The sequence below is a fragment of the Manis javanica genome, chromosome 4, assembly GCF_040802235.1.
Source record: "Manis javanica isolate MJ-LG chromosome 4, MJ_LKY, whole genome shotgun sequence".
NCBI lineage: Eukaryota > Metazoa > Chordata > Mammalia > Pholidota > Manidae > Manis > Manis javanica.
The window spans coordinates 178,274,689-178,296,415 of record NC_133159.1 but is presented as its reverse complement, the minus strand read 5'-3'; the positions used below and the strand labels follow the sequence as shown (position 1 = coordinate 178,296,415).

The 21,727-nt window shown below is 42.0% G+C and overlaps 1 protein-coding gene across 13 annotated transcripts in view; it reads left to right on the top strand.

The window, feature by feature from the left end:
• Window positions 1-21,727, top strand: part of RNF157 (ring finger protein 157) — a 62,582-nt gene that overhangs the window by 5,671 nt on the left and 35,184 nt on the right. For all 13 annotated transcript variants that reach the window (XR_012130886.1, XR_012130883.1, XR_012130881.1 and 10 more), the window contains exon 2: window positions 10,512-10,630. Coding sequence is in view for 6 of the 13 variants with exons in the window: in XM_036996884.2 (XP_036852779.1) it covers window positions 10,512-10,630 (119 nt within the window). In the remaining 7 variants the exon portion in view is untranslated. The remainder of the gene's footprint in view (window positions 1-10,511; window positions 10,631-21,727) is intronic.

Below are 21,727 nucleotides of genomic sequence, written 5' to 3'. Positions count from 1 at the left end.
ATTTTCCAAATTGATCTAAAAATTGAGTACATTCCCTGTCAAAGTCTCAACAGGCTTTTTTGAAGAAATTGACCAGCCCATCCTAAAATTTATATGAATACACAAAGGAACTAGACTATCCCAAACACTTTTGAAAGGAAGAATAAAGTTGGAGGACTTTTCACTACCCAATTTCAAAAGTTACTATAAGGCCACAGTAATCATGACGGTGTGGTACTGGCACAATGCAAGACACGGAGGTCAAATGAACAGAATTGCAAGCCAGAAATAAATCCTTATATTTATGGTCAGTTGATTTTGACAAAAGTGCCAAGACAGGTCAACAGGGAATGGATAATGCTGGGACAACTGTATATTAACAAGCAAAGAAATGAACTTAGCTCCTTTCTTCACATCACCAAAAATTAATTCGAATCGGGCTGTCGAATGAAAGTGCAAACCCCAGAATGGGAAAAAATATTTGCAAATCATATATGTAACGAGAGATTTGTAGAATATATAAAGAGTAAAGAATTTCTAGAATACATAAAGAACTTGTACAGTTCAATAATAAAAAGACAGCCCAATTATAGTTGGCCCTTGAACAACATGGGTTTGAACTGTGTGGTCCACTTATACATGAATTTTTTTCAGTAACTATATTGGAATATATGGGGAGGTTTGTGAGAATTTGGAAAAACTTGTAGACAAATGATGTAGCCTAGAAATATAGAAAAAATTGTGAAGTAGTATGTCATGAATGTATAAAATATATGTAGATACTAGTCAGTTTATCATTTAGTGCCATAAAATCAACAGTAGGCTATTAATAGTTAAGTTTTTGGAGAATCAAAAGTTATATGCAGATTTTTGACTGAGTGGAGCATTGGTGCCCTTAACCCCCACACTGTTCAAGGGTCAGCTATAAAAAAGCAAAGGTCCTGAACAGACATTTCTCCAAAAAGGATTTACAAATGGACAATAAATACATGAAAAGATGTTCAACATCATAAGCTACTAGGGAAATGTCAAATAAGAACTACAAGTAGATACCACTTTATACCCCCAGGATGGTTATAATAAAAAAAACAGACAGTAACAGGTGTTGGTGAGGATGTAGACAGTTCTGGTACCACCTGATGGGGAGGTAAAATGGTGCAGTTGCTGTGGAAAACAGTTTGACAGTTCGTCAACTGGTTAGTTACTGTATGACTCAGCAGTTCCACTTCTAGGTATATAGATGCCCAATAAAAATGAAAAAAAAATCCACGCCAAAACATGTTCATGAATGTTCATGGCAGCATTATTCGTAATAGCAAAAAGGTGGAAATAAGCAAATGTCCATCAACTGGCAAATGGAATAAGTAATAAGTAAAATATGGTAAATCTGTACAATAAAATGTTACTTGTCAATAAAAAGGAATGAGGCATTGATATTTGCTGCAACATGGATAAACCTTGAAAACATTAATGTTATGTGAAAGAAGCCAGATGTAAAAGGCCATATATTGTATAATCCATTTACAGGAAATGTCCGGAAGAGGCAAATCCTTAGAGGCAAAGTAGGTTAACGATCATCGGTAGCTGGGGAGAGGGGACATGAGGAGTGACTGCTGATGGGCTTCTTTCTCGAGTAATGAAAATGTTCTAAAATTAGGGAGTGGTGGGTAGTTGCATAACTCTGTGACTACACTAAAAACCATTGGCTGGTACACTTTAAATAGGTGAATTGTATGGTATATGAATTATTTCTCAATAAAGCTGTTTAACAAATGGACCTAAAAACAAGAGCTAAAACTGTAAAACCCCTAAAAGAAGATATAGGAGAAAATACTTATTTGATTTGGATTGGGCAGAGGATTCTTTGATAAAACACCAAAAGCACAATCTACGGAGAAAAAAAGTGGTAAATTGAATTTCTTCAAAATTAAAAACATTTCTGCTTCAAAAGACAACATTAAGATGAAAAGACAAGCCACCTTCTGAATGAAAATATTTGCAAAGTGCAAAGGATTTGCTTACAGAATATATCAAGAACTTTTACAATTCAATATTAAGAAGACAACCCAATTTAAAAAATGGACAAAAATGTTGAGTAGACATGTCACCAAGGAAGATATAGGAATGGCTAATAAACACATGGAAAGATGCTCAACATCAGTAGTTATTAGGGAAATATAATTACAACCACAATGAGACAGCACTACATAGCCACTAGGATAGCTGCAATAAAAAAGGCAATATCAAGTGTTGGTGGCAATGCAGAGAAATTGGAATCCTTGTGCACTGCTGATGGGCAAGTAAAATGGTAGCAGCTACTTTGGGAAAGAATTTGGGAGTGTCTTAAAAGTTAAACCTAACTTTACCTTATAATCGAGCAATTCCACTCATGCATCTGTCCAGAAGAAATGAAGACATGCATACACACACAGGCATGTATGCAAATGTTTATAGCAGCATTGTTCATAGTAGCCAAAAACTGGAGATAATCCAGATATCCATCAACTGGTGAAAGGATTAACAAAATGAGGTGTATTCATACAATGAAGTACTGTTTTCAGCACTTTAAAGGAGTGGACTGCTGATCCACGCTACACAACTCAGATTAACCTCAAAAACATCATGCTAACTGGAAGATGTAAGACTGTATTGTAGGAGCTCATTTATATGAAATGGCTATTTCCATTTAAACTTACAGATATAGAAAGCAGAGCAGCATTTGCCTGAGGCTGGGAATGGGAACTCATTGTAAATTAACATGGGAATATTTTGGGGTAGTGGAAATGTTTTCAGCTGGATTGTGGGGATAGGTGCTAAAATCATTGAGTTGTACAATGGATGAATTTAATGCTGTATATATTACACCTTAACAAAGCTTTGAAAAAATAGCACAGAGGGGTTTATGCCAATCAAATAAAAAAAAAAGAAAAAAGCTTGATCACTAAGGATGGGGGTCTTGGGCACAAACAGCTTGGAAGGAAGACTTGGAAGGCAAATTCCAACAGTCCAGCATGGAGAACAGGATGAGTAGTGGCCTCCAGGTTGCCATTCTTGCTGGATTTAGAGAATAATGTGTAGATTGGTTGGTGAGGCAGAGAATTCTCCTAGAAAGGTAATGAGACATAAAATAATAGTGGGTGGGAACCAAAAGTAAGAGGAACAAATGTGTTCTAAGGAAGAGTGTCTCTCTTAGAGGTATAGGCTATAGGGAGAAAAGGCTGGAAGGACAGAGATTGGCTCGGGATCTATTTCCTGATCACCTGCTGTAACCACACTTGGAAAGGGCTGAGGTCTGGACGAGAACACTTTGCCCAAAGCGCACATTCAGTGTTCTGGTGGTTTTGATGACTGACAGTTTTAGTCTGGGGGATCAGAGAAGTGAGGCACCATTAACAGAAAACAGGCATGTGGAGCAGAAACTGCTTTGAAAGTGAGTTCTAATGTCGCCGGGGCTTTACTGCCCTTCAAGATCTAGGCAAATTAGACCAAAACCCACCCATCCTCCAAATCATAGAGTATAGATTCTAATGCCCCTCCCCAGAGTTCTGTGATCCCCAAGTGACTGATGTGATGATCATGTTGGCAGCCAAGCTCCCGTTTTGCTGTCTTTGCCCCACAATAAATGTGACATCAGTCCTTTCTTCAATTTCTCCAAAAAACTCCACTCACATAGGTGTTCAAAATGTAGATTCTATTAAAGATTTGTGGGAGGTGATGAAGTTAGTTCACATTGCAGACAACAGGAAAGCATCCCTACCCTCCGCTGGACTTCAGCCAGGTGTTTGGTCCCTGAGCTCACCCACCCCAGCCTTTCTCTGTCTTAAGGTCTCTTCTGACGGCTCCTTTTTTGACCCTTCTCTTCCCCCTCCTTCTGAGAAGAAAAACGAATTACAGAGCAGTTTTGAGTGCCATCAGCAAGCACCAAAAGTACCCATACGGCTGGCATGTTGCTCTCCATTCCAAGTAGCTCATAAGGTATATTCCAAAATAGATTGTGCCTTCGTTAAGAGGATTCTGGTGCCAGCTCTTAAGATAAATTGCTCTTTATTCCACCTGCTTCCAGAAGAAAAGGTTATTCATTGGGTTTGAAGCAAAGATGGGATATCCAGATGAAAAGGCATGACAGGTGGTTAAAGATTTGGACTGAAATTCCAGAGAAAGACCAGAGACACAGGTTTGTGAGTCAAGTATGGGAAAGGAGAAGCCAACATGTATTAATTGCCCACTGGGCCTAGCCAGCTGCATACACATTACCTTATTTGATCCCAACAACTGTCCTTTGAAAGAGGTATCATTATCTCTTTTACAAATAAAGAAACCAAAGCTAAAAAGAGTTAAAACATTTGTCTTGGGTCACACAGCTGGTAGAAGGATCCAGTCCAGCTCCATCTTAAGTCAAAGCCTTTGCTTTGATTCCATGAGGAAGAGAGAGAAGGAGTGAAGGGGAAGGAGAGGGCTAAGCTCTGGGAGGTCAGGTCCATGTTCGTGGGCTGCGTGGAGAAGGGGGGACATGGGAGGTGGGAAGAGGTGCAAGAGGGGGCTTCCTTGGTTTGGAAGCCAAGGGAGAAAGGGCCTCAGAAATGAGCGTTGCAGTCTTCTGAGCATCCCTACGGTGAGTTAAATGTGAGAAAAGACTGCGACCTGGTTTGGGTTGCAGGGAAGCATGTGGGTAGAGTGGTGGGAGCCTTTGACAGCTTGAGTTGCTAATGTGGGCTGGGAGCACACGAGGCTGCACGGGTGGCTGGGTATGAAGGCCTGGCAGATGGAATTCATCTTTGTTTTTGGTTGTGAAGCTGGAGAGGCTGGAATGTGCTCATAAAAAAAGGCAGGTAGAAAGCCAGGGAGGGAGAGGAACAGAAATAATGAAGAAGGCAGTTGCTCATCCTCAGAGAGGTCTGGGCAATAGTGGCAGTTGAAAATGAGAAGCCAAGTGGAGGATTTAGCCTCAGAATGGGGAGAGGAGGAATACCTCCTGAGACCCAAAGAAAGTTTGGATGGAAATATACAAAATTTACAAGGTGTTGACATTTTTGTAATGGAGAAGGGTTTTGAGGGAGTGCCACAAAGAAGAGAAAACAGAAGCGTCAGTGTTGGGGGCTTGAGAATGTGGAAAGGTCTGAATCCATTCATTGTGCCTTGCTCTAAATCCTGTAAAGCCATTGTTATTAAAACTATATTGCACTGGTTCAGAACAGAATAGAGTCCAGTCTAGGAATGTATAGCGTGATAAAATAGTGTTTCAAATTAGGAGGAAATGGACTATTCAATAAACGGTGTTCGTAAAGTTTCCCATTTGGGAAAAAAGATTAAATTCTTACCCACGCAGAACAAATCCCACATGTAAAAATAATCAAATAGGGGGGGAAAAAGCAAGCAGGCAACATAAAGTAGAAAGAGTAGGGAATGTTTATCAGTAGGGAACCAGTTAATTAAATCTGGGCTCTCAATGGGAATATAGTGTAACAGTTGTGAGCACAGACTCTGGAGTAAAAATAGTGAGATTTGGGGCCTTATGCTTCCTCTTACTAGCTGTGTGACCTTGAACAAATTACTTAACCTCTCTGCATTCATGTCCTCTTCTGTAAAACAAGAAAAAAGTAGTAACACCCACCTTAGAGGTATGTGGTGAGAAATGACCTAATGCTGTTGTCATGTAGTCATTAAGGACAATGAGGTCAGTCTCTAAGTGCAGACATGGAAGGATGCCTACAGTACGTTACACAAACATAAGCAACTTACGGATCAATATGTAAAGTATCCCAATTAAGTTACAAAACAAAATAAAGCAGAACAAAACAGAATGTGTTTATATATGTATAGGAAAATCTAGAAGGCCCCAAACCAGTTTTTAATATTGGAGTTACCTCTCATGGAGTAGAGTTGGAGAATCACTTTTTGGATTACATACTTCTATGTATTAATTTTTTTTTTTTTGCAAAAGTTATGTATTGTGCAATTTTTTAAATAAATAAAAACAAGAATAATAAAAGCAGTGCTGTAGCATTAGGATTGAGTTGAACAGATATAGATGTTTGAGAAACATTTTGTTACTTGTTTTTGTGACCTAAGGCTCAGAGTGAGTTATTGAAATGTCATGTGGATGAACATTTTTCAAATTATGAAAACTTATTAGGATTTCTATAGCCAGTTTTACTGTATTTTAATTTTATGTGGTTACTTTTAAATACAGTTCCAGTTCTGCCATAATTAAATATATAACTCCATTAGTCCAACAGTAAATAGTTGAAGGTTAGTATTTTTTACTTTTAGGCAGAAAATTTTTTTATTTTACTGGACCCTCAGTAGGGAAAAATACAAAAAGAAGGGAAGATTGATTGTAGATGTTGCAATAATAGGTCCCAATTAGGGAATCAGTTAGCATGAGATTGGCTGAAATCCAAAATATAGTTCGCTTCATCACTGACTCTACACAAATTATCAAAATTGTATTGCTTGCTGACCATCTATACATTTTGTTAGTTTGTTTTATAAAATGTAACCTTTCCATGACATCAAAAAGTTTAAAACTTTGATTTGGAATTGTGCCATGACAGCAAATAAATTGCTATTTCTTAGAGTTGGGTTTTTTTTTTTCCTAAGCCTATTTCTATAGACAGGTATATTAAAGTGATTTTATAGATTTGGAAAGAAAACTTATTTTAAAATTAGAGTTTTTATTTGTTACCATCAGGGTATTCATGAATACCATTAAAAAAAAAAGGATGTAGAAAAATAGGAAATGGATTTCACAGTCCTTTATTGCGTGATGTTATAGTGATTTGGGGCAAAGGTCAGAATATCTCACTGGGGGAGACTTAAATTAGACAATTTGCTGAGCAATATTTAATTTCACCATGATGTTAGAAATATGTTGCTGTAGCTTAAATTCATGGGGTAAATTATTTAAAACAGTGAATTCTAACTGGAGTTTTTCTTTTTGTTCGTATGATGAGGAACAAATAGTTGTATTTTTTTGTGGATAGTTGAAGTCAATTTATTGATTTGGGCTCTTAGTTTGAAAGTTGTCCTTGATAGGATAGGGTTCCATCCGTATGATACAAGCTCCCCTGAAGTTGCCCAGGGCTTCTTATAGAGCCAGAAAGTGTTGATGGTGACTAAGCTCAAATCAGATGTTAAGGAGTAATGTTAGTACAAATGGAGATGGGCAGTAAACAGTGGAAAACAGCCAGAGTTTGAAGACTTCAGACTGAAAAAAAAAAAGAATATAAATAGCTGTTTAACAATTTTTTACACCGGCTGCATATTGAAATAATATTTTAAACATATAGGGGTATCCAAAATTGGAATAAATGAAATATACTAAAATTAATTTTGCCTGTTTAAAACTGTGGCTATTAGATCATTTAAAATTACATATGGGACTTGCATTTGTGGCTCACATATTTTTATTGAACGGCTGACCTGGAGAAACAGTACTAGTATAATTTCCTGATAAGTAATTTGATGTTTTGCCTGGATGCCTGTTTTACTTTAATATTTTTTTCTTTGATACTGATTAGTGTTGGTCATTCTGGGCCCATCCTTCTGTGTTTTTTTTTTTGTTGATATATGTTTTTATTGTGGTACAAAATATACTGCGTTATATTTAGCATTGTAACCATTTGTAAGTGTACAGTTCAGTAAGACCTCTAGAAAAACTGTAACTTGCAAAATTGAAACTCTGTACCTATTAAACACTAATTCCCTCTTCCTCTCACTCATACTTAAGTTTTAAGTATAATTTTGAGATCTGTGTGTGATTTTTAAATTTTTTCCCCTAGCTTTATAGAGATATAACTGACATATAACACTGTATAAGCTGAAGGTGTACAACATGATGATTTGATATATGTGTATATCTTGCAGAATGATTAGTATAACATCTGTCTTCTTAAAGCCCACTAAGAATTCTGAATATGAGTTTTGGTTAAAAAATTATAGCTCACTAATAATGAGAAACATGCAGTTAATCTATTAGTCATGTATGTTTTTTCCTGTTGGTATTTTAGTATACTTCTTCTTTCCTACTGTTTGATTTCCAAGCACAGTTCACACTAAGAAGTGAAGATGTGCACAAGTTGCCTAAAAGACATTTTTCAGGGCCAGTTAGCGTGTTTGGTGTTAGTACCTGTGGGTGTCGTAGCTGTACACAACTGTGCCCTGATTCTAGATGTCCTGGGCAGGTGGACAGACGCCTTCTCCAGGCCGCAAATGGTGGGGTGCTCTTTCTCACTAGGCCAACTGGGGCGAGTGATTAGAGGGGTATGTGCCAAAGAAAGGAAAAAAGCAAACTGTGGGTTGTCTGAGGTTTATTTTTTCTTTTAACTGCTGAGATATTTGTATTTTAAGTGCGCAAAGGGGGATCAGTTTTTCAAAGGACCTTCACATTGACTCTTCTACTGAAATGAAAAATCCTTATTCATCTGTGAACTATCAACCCAAATTTTAGGTCTTTGTCTATCTGTGTTCTTGATTTTTAACACAAGGCAAAACTACAATTTGCTGTATATTACTTTCTTGATCATTTCTTTTCTTTTACTATTATGGCAAAAAAATGGCATTATTCCCAGTAGAACCCTGTCTCCTTCTTTAACCCTTTACCCCATGCCATCAGAGCTGTTCTCTTGCTTGGATTGACCATAGCCACCTGTTAGCAGGTTGACTGGAGCTCCTTGTTCCACGTCCCTCACAGGTACTGGCACCTCAGTAAGCCCCACACTGAACTCAACCTCTTCAGCTCCAGACACCAAGCCTGCCTCTCTACATTCTTAACTCACAGTTCGGGCAAGCCATCCATGTGAAATCTTTAATTTTTCTAATTTCACTCTATTAAAATAAATATATAAATTCTAATGTGCAGAAAATATGTCTTACTAAGGTTCAATAGTAAATGAACTTAAATAATTTGAGATGGCTACTTCTACTTAAGGCAACTAGGCACCTCTCCTCCATAAATTATGCACTTGGAAAATAGGGCTAGCAAGTGCTAGACGTGAATAATGGATAAGCAAGCTTTCCTAGATGATGAATTACACTGCTGTATCGCTGCAGATGGAGCCCTTTGTTTTTAAGTTTTGAATAGGTAACTCTCAAGAGTTGCTCAGTGATTGCTTTGATTTTAGCGGCTATACTCTCAAAAAATGTTGTCCCGCTTGTTGTTTAATTAAAGAATTGCCTCAGTTTGTGGTGAGGGATTTTATCCTCATGCTTTGTTTAACAAGTGTTTCTAGAGTAAAGCTCCATGTTTAGAAAATCCAAAAATGAATATTTGGTTCCATTTTTCTGGTAGAATTTTCTTCTCTCTCTTTTTGCCTCTGGCCTCTTCACAGGCTGAAGGTGCTGAATCTCATTTTTTTAGTTTATTGTAGGCCTTCAAAAAAACTGACACTAACTGGGGGACTTGACCTGTGTCCTAGCTGCAAACACATAAAGAAGCCTTTTGCCATCACATGAATTCTTTGTTCTAACCCAAGATTTGGCGTATATGGGAGCACTGAGAAGGTGCGTCTGATATGAGGCCTTCACTTTGGACAACTTGCCTTCATGGGAGAATTGCATTATAGAAATTCGGGTTAAGAGGCATTCATTTAATCGTCAAAGTCGGAACATATTCCCAGATGGAATCTGCAGTGTTATCTAAGCCTCCCCTGGTGACTTACCAGTGCCATCACATCCCGGCACAGTTCCGGATCCGTCTAGATGAGGCAGATGGGGATTCTGACGCAAGACGAGACTGCTGATGGCATCTCGTTTTGTAGTGTTGAAAATATCCCTGCCTCGGGCATGGAGGGGCCTGCCGTGACTGATGTCTGTGAAACCCTGGCCATTAGCACTGCTGATTTGAGACTGAGGGTGTGGGTATACACGCGCCTGTGTGAGCCCATGAGCGTGTGCAAGCTTGCATGTATAGCCTTCTTTCATAGCACGAGACTATTAAATTCCGTAATCTGTGTGGTAATTGGCAGGTAAAGCTAGGGACAGCTGGATTATTTAATTCATATTTTCCTATTAATCATTTTGAAGCAAATATGAAAAATGAAGAGCTTTCATTGTAGAGGCTTGTGGAGGCATACATGTAGTGAGACCTCTGTGCACTGGTACAAACTGGCTTATGAAAATGTAGGCAAAGAACTGTGTGTGCACATACCAGCTGATGCCTCCAGTTAAGATTCCTGAGTAAGTGGAGGGCAGAGAATAACCAAGTTTAAGGAAAAAAATCAGGAAGAGAATACATATATGTGTTATTAATGCGCGTTGGGGGACTCCTGGTCTTTGGCTGGCTGATGGTCTTAGAGACAGATCATGATAAGGATCCAATTAAGAATGTTAGAAGAAAAGCTGATCTATTTTATGTTTGGCATCCTGGGTTCTCACTGGTATGATTTTGTTCATTTTGTGCCATTGTCTCAAATCAAGAGGAAGAAATCACCCGAGATTAAGAATTGCTCTATTTGTTTGAAGGGTTAACTTTTTTTTTTTACTTGGTGTAACCTTGACTGGTTTCTGTTGGATTTTTCTCTCTCCCTCTTTAGGAAGCTATTTTGCCAGCCACTTCATTATGGGAGGAGAGAAGTTTGACTCAACTCACCCGGAAGGCTACCTGTTTGGAGAGAACAGCGACCTGAACTTCCTGGGGAGCAGACCCGTGGCGGTAAGGCTCTAATTCCTGTGCCTGCAGGGGCTGTGGGCACCGAGCACGTGCTGTTGGCTGGGTGGCAGTGTCATAGCTCATCTGAGTTGAGAGGGACCTGGGAGCCAGACCATAGCCTCTTTGGTGGAGCTGGGTCTCTTGTCACTAGAGGTGTGTAAAAGCCACCAAAATCTGCCTGAGGGTGAGAACTTCTGGATAACTCCAGCTCTCCCAGGATTCAGATCTCTGCTAGAAAGCCGCCTCAGCAGACGCCCATCCCTGGCCTTGCCAGCCTACCCTCATCTTGCTTTTTTCTTCTTCAGAGCACTTAACATCGCATAAGCTTTTATTTCTGTCTCCCACCCTCTGTTTATTATCTGCTTCCCCCTCAGAATGTAACTGTCATAGGGCAAGGACTGTTTTTATTGTTGTATCCCAGCACCTAGAACAAAGCCTGGTACATAACGGTAGGCCCTAGATACAGATTTGTTGAATGAATGACTGGAAAAGCTTCCCTTAATATCTGAGTTGGTATTAGACCAACTCCCTCTCAGTTCATTCATCCCATCCCATAAACTCACATGAGCATCTTCTCAGCTCCCAGCATGAGGCTTTGTGGTAATAGCTGCCATATGGCTATCAAGGGGCTACTCTGTGCTCAGGGAGGTCCTGGAGACTTTTCAGACATCATTCCTAATCTTCATAAAGACCCACCTGGCAGAGGGTTTATAAGTGAGAGAACAAGATTCGAGATGAACAATGACAACAGCCAGCATTTACGAAGTGCATTCCATGTTCCAGGCACTGTTCTAATTGTTTTATGTAAAGTTTTCTCAAAGTCACATAACTAGGTCTGTCTGGCCACAGATTGATAATGTTTCCACTGCTTTTCTTTGCTTCAAAATATCCTGCCTTCCTCCAACTCCTGCTGTAGTGAGGCAGACAAAACATGTGAACAGGGAGTGTCCAAACAGCGATAAGGCTCTGAAGTGACTGGATTGCTGTAGGAACCAGGAGCTGGAGCAGAGGGCCGCAAGGGTGGTGCGGCGCTGAGAAGGGTGGACGGCTTGAGCCAGACTTTGGGAAGAGCCTGAGTTTGACTCGACAGGTGGGGAAGGGGCTTTCCAGGAGAGAAGTGCAAAGGACGGGCCTAAAAGCATTCCCGTTTTTGTTGAACCAGCAACTACTGTGTGCCAGGTACTGGGATAGGCCTGGGAGACCAAGCTGAAATGAGCATGGCTTGTTCCTCCCTGGAACAAATCAGGAAACCCTTCTGGCAGGAGTGGACGTTTCCTGATGGTGAAACAAGACCGGAAAGGTAGGTGGGGGCTCCAAGCCTCCAAAGACATGAACTCCCCTGTCGGCCCTGGGGTCTATGAAGATTTTTTAGCAGAGAAGAGACCTGGAGAAAGTGTTTGTTTGTTTTAGGAAGATTAATCTGGTGGTGGGCTTCCCTCTTGAGCTTTCCCTGAGAAGTGTCCCTCGTTGTTAGAGCTCACTGTGTCCTCGCTTCCGTCGGGAGTGGCCCCTCTTCTAACTCTAAGCCCCTCAGTGCTTTCCAAACACCAAGCCCTTTCTGCTTCAAATTAAGGTATACTGATTCAGGCTTATCAAATGTCTACTCTTGATTTTGCTACTACCACCTTAGAAAGTGTAGAAAGATCTAATTTTTTTCCCTGATAGAGCCAGATAAGAATTTTTCTTCACTCTCAGGTGCCAGCTCATGCATGGAAAACAGCCCTTTCTTCTCATGTGGATTCACTGTTTGCATCCGTTTCTTCCTTTTTTCTTTCCTCTGGTGCCAGAATAGTTTATATATATATATGTATGTATGTGTGTATATACACACATACATTTATTTATTTTCACCTTTTTTTTTTAACCTTTTCAGGCCATAAAGATGATTTAGAAACATGTAAACAGATTTTTAAGTTTGTTTTGAGGCTTACACCGGCTAGCAAACTTCCCTAGTTTTATCACCTTGTTTACACCTCCCTATGAGCCTTCCAATGGCGGAGCTCTTCCTGAAACACCCCAGAGCAGCCTTGACCTTAAGTTTGAGGCTTTTTCCCAAAGGAGCATCCATAGCAGACTTTTTGTTGTTTTTATGTAGTAATCATTAAATAAACTTCATGTTGTACAGAGCAAATGTTTCCCAAAGACATGAAAATTCCATGTTAAGAAAGCAAATCAGAGTAACTTCAAATAGGTAGATAGGAATATAGTATACGGAATAAATGTGGCTCATTTCCCTTTCCTCTCCCCACATGTTATGTTGTGATGATAATAGCTAACATCGATTGAGACTTACTGTTTGCCAGGCCTGGCTATTCTGAGCTCTCTGAGATGTTACCTCATGTGTCCTCACACCTGCTGAGGGAGAGGAGGCCAGATGAGAAACAGGAGGCTGGAAGAATTCAAACAAAGATTACAAAGCCTAGAAGAGACAGAATCAGAATTTGAACCCAGCAGTCCAGCCCCGGGGCCGTTTCTGCTAGCCAGGACAGCTGTGTTAGGAGCTCTGCTCACATCCTATCCAGCAGTCTGAGTAAATCAAGTGCACTTTGCAAGGTATGGAGAGAGGCAGAAAGCAAACCAAGTGACTGTGACATGTTCTCTGGGAGCATCTTTTGAGAGAGTGCCTACCTGGTGTGTAATTCCACCTGCTAACCTGGCCTCTGGGTTTGGCCATTGCTGCATACCACGCTGGTCTGGTCGAGGGGCCGCCCAGGGGTTGAAGATCACCTCATTGCTTGAGTTCGGGGAACTGACTCCAGTCTCTAGTAACATGTCCCCAGGGTCAACTAATGGGCATCAGGTTGCAGAGGAGAGAGAAGAGCCTTTAAAGCAATCCAGCGGCTTGAGGCTAGAACAGCTCCTCCTTCCAGAGAGAATGAGTATGGGAATGAGGGATGTTGAAATAAATTGATATATAAAATATAAATGCCACAGACTTCCTGGCTTCTGGGACCTGTGGTATTTCCTGTCATTTCTGAATTACGTGACTAAAAAGAGTAGCATTTGCCAGAGCCATCACTCAGCCTGCAGTTTTTACTGGAGCCCTGATCACCCACTTAGGATAATCAAAGTAAAATTTATTATCAAGCCTTAAGAGTCAGATTTAAAGAATGAGAGAGTGTGTGTGTGTATATATATATAGAAAGATGGTTGAAGAGAGGTTGGAATCAAGATTTCATGTTTTATTTGTATCTTACCAGTAAACTCTGCCCTCTTGGCAAGTCTGTTACCCAGGCTTTCAGATTCCCAGTGGTAAAGTGGAGGAGGGGCAGTTTTGACTTTATAGGAATGTGATGCTTGAAAAATGCCCTGGAATTGCTGGATGAAAAGAAGCATGGAACAATGTTGGCTATACCTGCTAACCTTTCAGGGTGGTTATTTCTGCAGCTACTTCTAGTTGTGGATGGAGAGAATATTCACTAGTTTTTAAGTAACTGTCTTAAGTAGTGATCAGGGCTTCTGAAGGCCCTTCTGCTCTGTTCTCTGTGTAGAGGAGCTAAGATCATTGTGTTTGTGCATCACCGTCATAAAATGCTAAATAAAGTCCATCCGTTCCCTTCCCAGGCAGTGGAAGAGCTGATGCTGATTTTTTGCTTCTTTATTGAGTTAGATTTTCTTCTGTTGAGGTAAATTACTGCTAAAACTCTAAGTTATTTAGAGGCTCAGTGAACGTCGGATTGTCAGAGTACCAAGTGATACCTTGATTCTTCCTGAGTTCAGATCTCTCCTCTCATCTTAGAGGAAAGTGGCTGAGCTTCGGTTGGGCCCCTCGCCCTCCCCATCATCTGGTGCGCTCTGGGCCCCACTGACACGGTGTCTGCCTCCCCATGCTCCCTGCAGCCAGGGCTGCACAGCCGGCCTCAGGAAGCAGGTGCACACAGAGGGCTTTTCTTCTTCCTCTAACACAGATATACCCAGAAGCTCTCCTCAAGTCCCATTTTTGTCAGTGGAGCCTTTTATTCACATGTGTGCAGGGGAAGCATGTCTTTTAAGCAACTTGACATACATCCATTTGTGAAGCAGTGTTGCACATATAGAGCTTTGCGTTGGTCATGGTGCCACCCATCCATTCAATAAATATGAGTTGTTTACAGTGCTAGCAAGTGGGAATGCAGGGATGAAAAAGACTTGGCCCTGCCCTGACGAGCCTGCAGAATAGGGGGCAGGCAGATTGCCCCGGACTGATGAACGGTGGTAAGTTCGACGTGAGAGACAGTGCCAGAGTGCTTTGAGAGCAAGGAGCAGGGATGCCCTTGCCCAGGGTGCCTGCCGGCTCTGAGAGGTGACTCCTCGAAGCTGGCAGGATGAGCAGGGTTTCCCAGGCGGAGATCAGGTAGGTCACTAAGGCAGAATTAATAAGCACTGTAAGGAGGCACAAAGGTGCAGATGTGTGCATTGGGTTTCCAGAAGGTGAGCAGGCCGTGAGGACTGGTCCGCAAGGGGTGCTGGTGGGAGGTGAGGTGGGAAAGACAAATCAGGCCTGTGTTTGCAGGGCTGTGAATATTGTATTGAGAAGGTGATACTTTTCTTTTTGGGGCGATAGAGCGAGTCATCGTCACGAGTGGCTTTGCCCCTGACTAGCTTTGTGGTGTCAGTTAAGGTACTGGCCATCAGTGCGCCTCAGCTTCCCTGGGTGTAATGATACCGTTGGGCAGGAATATTTTAAGGATTCAAAAAATAACAACTATTGAGATTTGATTTGCCTTTTAGAAAGCTAACTCATTAAATCATCTCTCGGTGTAGAGAATGAGTCAGAAAGCAGATGAGACCAGTTAGGTAGCGGTTTATCTTAGTTAGGGAAGAGGAGCCAGGGTAGTGGCCTGAGAAGTAAAGACGGTGCAGATTCAGGAATTGTGGGCCGGGGTTGCGGGACAGGCAGTAGTTAAGGCAGAGGCCGCTGAGGGGCAGCCCCTGTGGGACAGCTAACCTTAAAATGGGGGCTGTGTGTTTTGTCTGCAGATTTGTTTGTGCCCCAGCCCCAGTGTAACTGGACAGGTTGTCACAAGTACCCTGGCATCGATTGCCTGAGAGCCGGCTGCTCTAACAAGACGTGCTGGAGTGGGGACCTACACAGCAGACGTTACCTCACAGCTCTGCAGGCTGGAAGCCTAAGGTCAGGGTGCCAGCAGATTCAGGTCCTGGAGGCGGCCCTCCTCTTGGCTTGCAGACGGCCGCCCTCTCGCTGTGTCCACACAGGGCAGAGAGGGTGCTAGCTCGCTCTCTTCCTCTTCTTATAAAGTACTAAGCCCACCCTATGACCGCACCTAACCCAAATCCCCTCCCAAAGGCCCCCCTCCAAATAGCGTCACATTGGGAGTTAAGACTTCCACACATGAATTTTTAGGGGGACACAACTGAGTCCATGGCGGGAACAGGCCTCTTTTCTGCATGTGTCTGTGTGTGGGTTCAGGTGGGGTTCCTTGCCTTTTGCATGCTATCTTCGTTCCTTCTTCCTTCCTTTTTAATTGTACCACAGCTGTTTTTGCCATGCAGTTTGACAGTTTATTAAAAGTTTAGCTGTGCATACTGTTTGTCCCAGCTTGAAATGAACTCCCCTTTTCTGAATATCTATGCAAAGGAAACACACTCCCGTGCCTCCTCTCCTGTCAGTGTTCTACCACCACACTAACTCACTTTTGACACCACATGTGTGGGTTTTGCATGTATCAGGCAGGAATTGTTAAATAAATTATAGTGTGTCTACACTATGAACTGGTATTCAGCCAAAAATAAAGTAGATGTGTATCCATGGAGATGAAAACATGTCCATGACCACATCATTTACTGAAAAAAGCAAGTGGCTATAAATGTAGAGTCTGATTTCATCTCTGATAAAAGGAACAGTGCCCGGCCATATATGTGGATGTGTGCATTTATGTATTTACAGTTACAGGCACATAAAAATACGTTAGAGATGCTCCGACCAGTCACAGCGGTAGCTCCGAGGTAGCTCTTAAGGTGCACCTGTGGTGGGAGGTACTTATTTTTGCTTCATATTCTATGCTGTTGGACTTTTCCCCAGTAAGCACATTTTCATTTTTAAATCAAGGGCACTTAAGCTTTCTTAAAAAATAGATAAGGGACTACTGCTGAGTAGAGGAAGGAAATAGGTCTAGGAGAATACATAGAAGTAGGAAAAGTGAGAAAATTCATAAAATACAGGTTTGGACTTTCTGAAGTGGACTGCAGGAAGGGGGGCCCCACGGTGTGGGCCTGGGGCTTGTGGAGAACAGTGAAAATCGGAACATGCAGGGGAAGGAGTGGAGCAGGCGGCTTCATCCTCTTGGTGTCCACGGGCAGTGATTCACTCTTGGAAATATTAGATTCAGGACAGAGATGGCCTGCTTTTCAATAGCTTGAGAGTAACCCAGTCTATGAAAGACCCAAACCAGGGACTGCATATTCATGTAGTCTCCCTGCTTCTAGCGCCTCCCCGCAGGTGAAACCGTGCTCAGTTCAGTAAGTGGTCTTCCCAACCTTTTCTTTTACATGAAGTTTAAGAAAAAAATTGTAACAAAATACACATAATGTAAACCACACCATCTTAACCATTTTAAGTGAACAGTTCAGTAGTGTTAAGTACATTCACATTGTTTTACACCCAGTCTGCATTTCCCCCACCCCCGGGCCCTGACACCACCCTTGTACTTTCTGTCTGTGTGAATTTGACTACTTTAGATAGCTCATAGAAGTGGAGCACTCCAAGATCTGTCTTTTTGTGTCTGGCTTATTTCAGTTGTCATAATGTCCTCCAGGTTCTTCTCTCTTGTAGCAGTTGTCAGAATTTCCTTCCTTTTTAAGGCTGAATAGTGTTCCACTGTGTGGCTGGACCCCATTTTGCTTCTCTCTCCATCCCTTGATAGACACATGGGCAGCTGTTGTGAAAGTGCTGCTGTGGGCATGGGTGTCGCGTTCAGGTTTTGGGGCATACATGCACACCAGTATTGGGCTGAGGAAGAAATGACTGTTCAGTTTCAGAAAATTCTGTAAATGAAATTATTGTCTTCAATTTTGAAATTTAATTTGTTTTTATGTTTCTTGGGAAAAAAACGTGTTCCATTTGTATTACTTTTTATCCCTAATAAAGATGAGAAAATTAAAGTTGCTCCCTGTCAGTTCATGAATAAACACTGAATATGTAAATAAAGTCTATTTTGCGGTATGCAGCTAAACACCATGGTCTATTTCCAAATACTGAGACAGTGCAACCAAATTGCAGGTTTTCTTCAAGAGTTAGTTTTACTCTCAATTCCAGAGATAACGTGAAAAAGCTGGTCATTTTCTTTTTTATTTTGTTAACATCAATCTACAATTACATGAAAAACATTATGCTCACTAGGGTGCTCCCCCGACCAAGTCCCCCCCACAAACCCCACCACAGTCACTGTCCATCAGCATAGTAAGATGATGTAGAATCACTACTTGTCTTCTCTGTGTTGCACAGCCCTCCCCATGCCCCTCCCCCAACATTATACATGCTAATCATAATGCCCCCTTTCGTTTTCCCCACCCTTATCCCTCCCTTCCCTCCCATTCTCCCCAGTTCCTTTCCCTTTGGTAACTGTTAGTCTATTCTTGAGTTCTGTGATTCTGCTGCTGTTTTGTTCCTTCAGTTTTTCTTTGTTCTTATACTCCACATATGAGTGAAATCATTTGATACTTGTTTTTTTCCATCTGGCTTATTTCACTGAGCATAATACCCTCTAGCTCCATCCATGTTGTTGCAAATGGTAGGATTTGTTTTCTTCTTATGGCTGAATAATATTCCATTGTGTATATGTACCACATCTTCTTTATCCATTCATCTACTGATGGACACTTAGGTTGCTTCCATTTCTTGGCTATTGTAAATGGTGCTGTGATAAACATAGGGGTACATATGTCGTTTTGAAACTGGGCTCCTGCATTTTAGGGTAAAATAGTAGGAGTGGAATTCCTGGGTCAAATGGTATGTCTATTTTGAAAAAGCTGGTCATTTTTATATAGAGAACAGGACAGATTTGGGGGCAGGGTAAATAAAAGCATGGAATATGTAACATAACGATGTGTAAAGTCGTTACACCTTTGGAAAAGAAGGTATAGCGTAAAAAAGACAGCTCTGGAAGCTGCTTGGATCAAGGCATTTGCTGCTTGGCCCTCTAAAGGGGAGTTTTATGTGGCTCTGTTCTGGGGTTTTCCTCCCTGAGGCCTCTGCTCTATGGAGCTGGGTTTCTAGGAGATGAACCACCAGATGGATGGGTCCCCATCGGTGCAAGCAGGTGGCAGGGTGATGGAGGCCAGCAAGCCATGCCACTGAGTGCAGCTACCCTCATCCTGTGGCCCCTGTGACGAGAGGGGGTGCTCCGAAAGAAGTCACATTGGTTGGAAGGGCTGCTCCTGACACCTGTCCCTTTTTTTTTTTCATTTTCTTTGAAAACAAATCCCAAAAATTGCTTTTAATTTACTTTCTATTGTTTTTTTTCTTTTTTGTTATTGTTTTTCTTTTCACTTTTTTATTGTGAGTTGTGAAATATTTATATATAAATATATAAACCATATAGGTACAGTTTAAAGAAACTATAAACAAACACCCTTCTACCTACCACCCTGATTAAGAAATGGAACATTGCCAGCAGGACTTCTGGACCTGACCACATCTGTCTTATTTTGTTAAATAGCAGCTTTATTGAGATATAATTCACCATGGGTTTCTCTCTGGTGGAATTACCATCTTTCCCTTTGTGGTTAATAAGTATCTTGGAGAAGATAATTTCAAATTACTGTCTAGATTTTTTTTAATGCAAAGTACATCAAACTAAGCATGCTCCTTTCTTTAGCTAAAGATGTTGCTTTGGCTGAGGTTAGTGAAATAGGACATTGCATGTCAGATCTTTGAGATGTAAGGCAGGGATCATGGTTTTATCTGTCTGGTGTGTAGACTTCAGGGTATAGTTTTATGTATTAAAATTATAGAAAGGGGTTGCAATGTAACCTGAGGTTATGAGAGAAAGGGAAAAAATTCTCTGGAGATGAATAAGGACCGGAACAGTGTTTAGGCTGCTGACCTGGTGGTCACCTTCTCTTTATATGAATTTCCAAATCAATTTGGATTATAAAACTATGAACTGGGGCAAAAAAGTAGAGAAGGAAGAGGAGAAATAGTTTATTCTTCTCTGTACTTAGCTCAGTTCGGTTTTTATACTAGTTGAGAAGGTAGTTTTCTTTAGTGATCGTTAGGTCAGTGTTGATCTTTTCCCCTCCCCATCACACACACCATTGACTGATTGACCCACTCACTCGTTCCTTCATTCATTTAATATTTTAATGAGCACCTATGGTACTGTAGGCTAATGTTAAACAATGGAGATACAAAGACAGATAAAATACAGTCCTGCCCAGAGGAACTTACCCATCACCAGGAACGACTGTGTTGGAGGAAGGGCTGATGAGTAGAGGCTCAGGCAGCTGAACAAGGTGAGGCTTATGGGCTGCAGGTGATTTAGTGTAACTATCGTGTAGGGTCCAGGGGGTGGGGGGAGATGCAGCAGGACATAAGGCCGTGGACCAGGCCTGGGCCATGGGACCTTGCCTGCTTTCCTATGAGCTTTGGCCATCCTGTAGGCCATGGAAAGCACTAATGCCTTTTAAACTGGGGTCAATATAATACACGTTTGGAAAGATTACTCCCACGACAGTGGAGAAGATGAATTGGGGGATAGTGAGCACAGATAATGGGGAACCAGGTGCCCAAATGAGATCTGATGGAAGCCTGATCTCAGGTTGTGGTAGGGATGAAGGAAGGGCCCTCATTCCAGAGGCAGCATCTGAGCTGGTACCAACGCAGAGGCAGAGCCTAGGCTTCGGTGGTAGACTGTCTTTGGGGCCCTCCCATAGGGCGTGGCCAGCTGGTGGGTTTTCCTGTTTGATGTGGCAGCCCCATTCCAGCATGCCTACTCCTCTAGGCCTTTGGACCTTTTCTTCCAAAGACTGCTGTGCCCTCCAAAGACTCTTCTGGGAACCATCTGATACATTCCTTTTCCAAGCTTCCAGGAGCTCCCCTCCCCCAGCACATGGTAGACCCAGAGCCCTTGCCAAGTGGCTGTTTCTGTGTCCTGCACGAAAGCCCCCGTACTACAGGTTCCCCTCATCTGGCACCATGTTGCGCAACCCTTGGTCTGCACCCTCAGGATACACTCCAGCACATCCTGCCTGGTCCTGCCAATGCACTTGTCAGCCCGGTCTCTGGTCTTTGGCACAACAACCCCTCCACTCATTAGCAAGTGCAGCAGGCCCCAGGTAAGTGAGACTGAGATTTGACCCTAATTATGGTCTAGTGGCCAGAAGCGAACATGGGACAGGTCCTTTGTCTTGTCTGAGAGCTCTGACTACTGTGTAAGCAAGGGGGCTCTTCTGTCTCCCAAGGAGAGGGAGTTCATCACTTTGCAGGCCCAGGGAATCTGCGGTCCATGGTTTTCAAGTAAATATCCACAGACACCTCCATCTCAAGCCTTAGAGCCCACTCCTTCCCCATCGTGAACTTGTCTGGGCTCAGAGTTCCGCCTTCTTTTTAGTTCTGCCACTTCTTAAAATTGGGTCCTGTGCCTGCAGGAGATGAGTGTCTTCAAATGTTGCCAAGGAGGCTAGGTGACTGTCATACTTGGCTTTAAACTGTTGATTGCTGTGTCCAAGATTGTCCTGTTCCCTTTTCAGTGAATATATGGCTCTTAATAACAGCACCAATTCCACCATCCTGATTGTAATCATTTCTCCTGTCCCTCCTGTACCAGAGACAGGAAGCCAGCCAGTGCGTTCCCTGCCAAGTGTCCCACCACTGCAGCTATGTACCACTGCTACAGCAGCACTCCAGGGTCCTCACTGCCTGTCACTCAGAACATCCTGAGACTGGCTGGTCTCATTGTAGGGAGCAAGTTTGTCCCTGTCACTGCATATGTAATCCACATGTGAACGTTTCACAGTTTATGCGCCCTCTTGTTGATCATTTAGCCTTCTACCCTTTGGGGCATATTAGCTGTCATAAGAGTGCTTTTGTGAACCCTCTATTGCACGAGTTTGCTGAGCGTATGTATGCAGATCTGCTTGGAGCCTGCCCGCACTGGCACT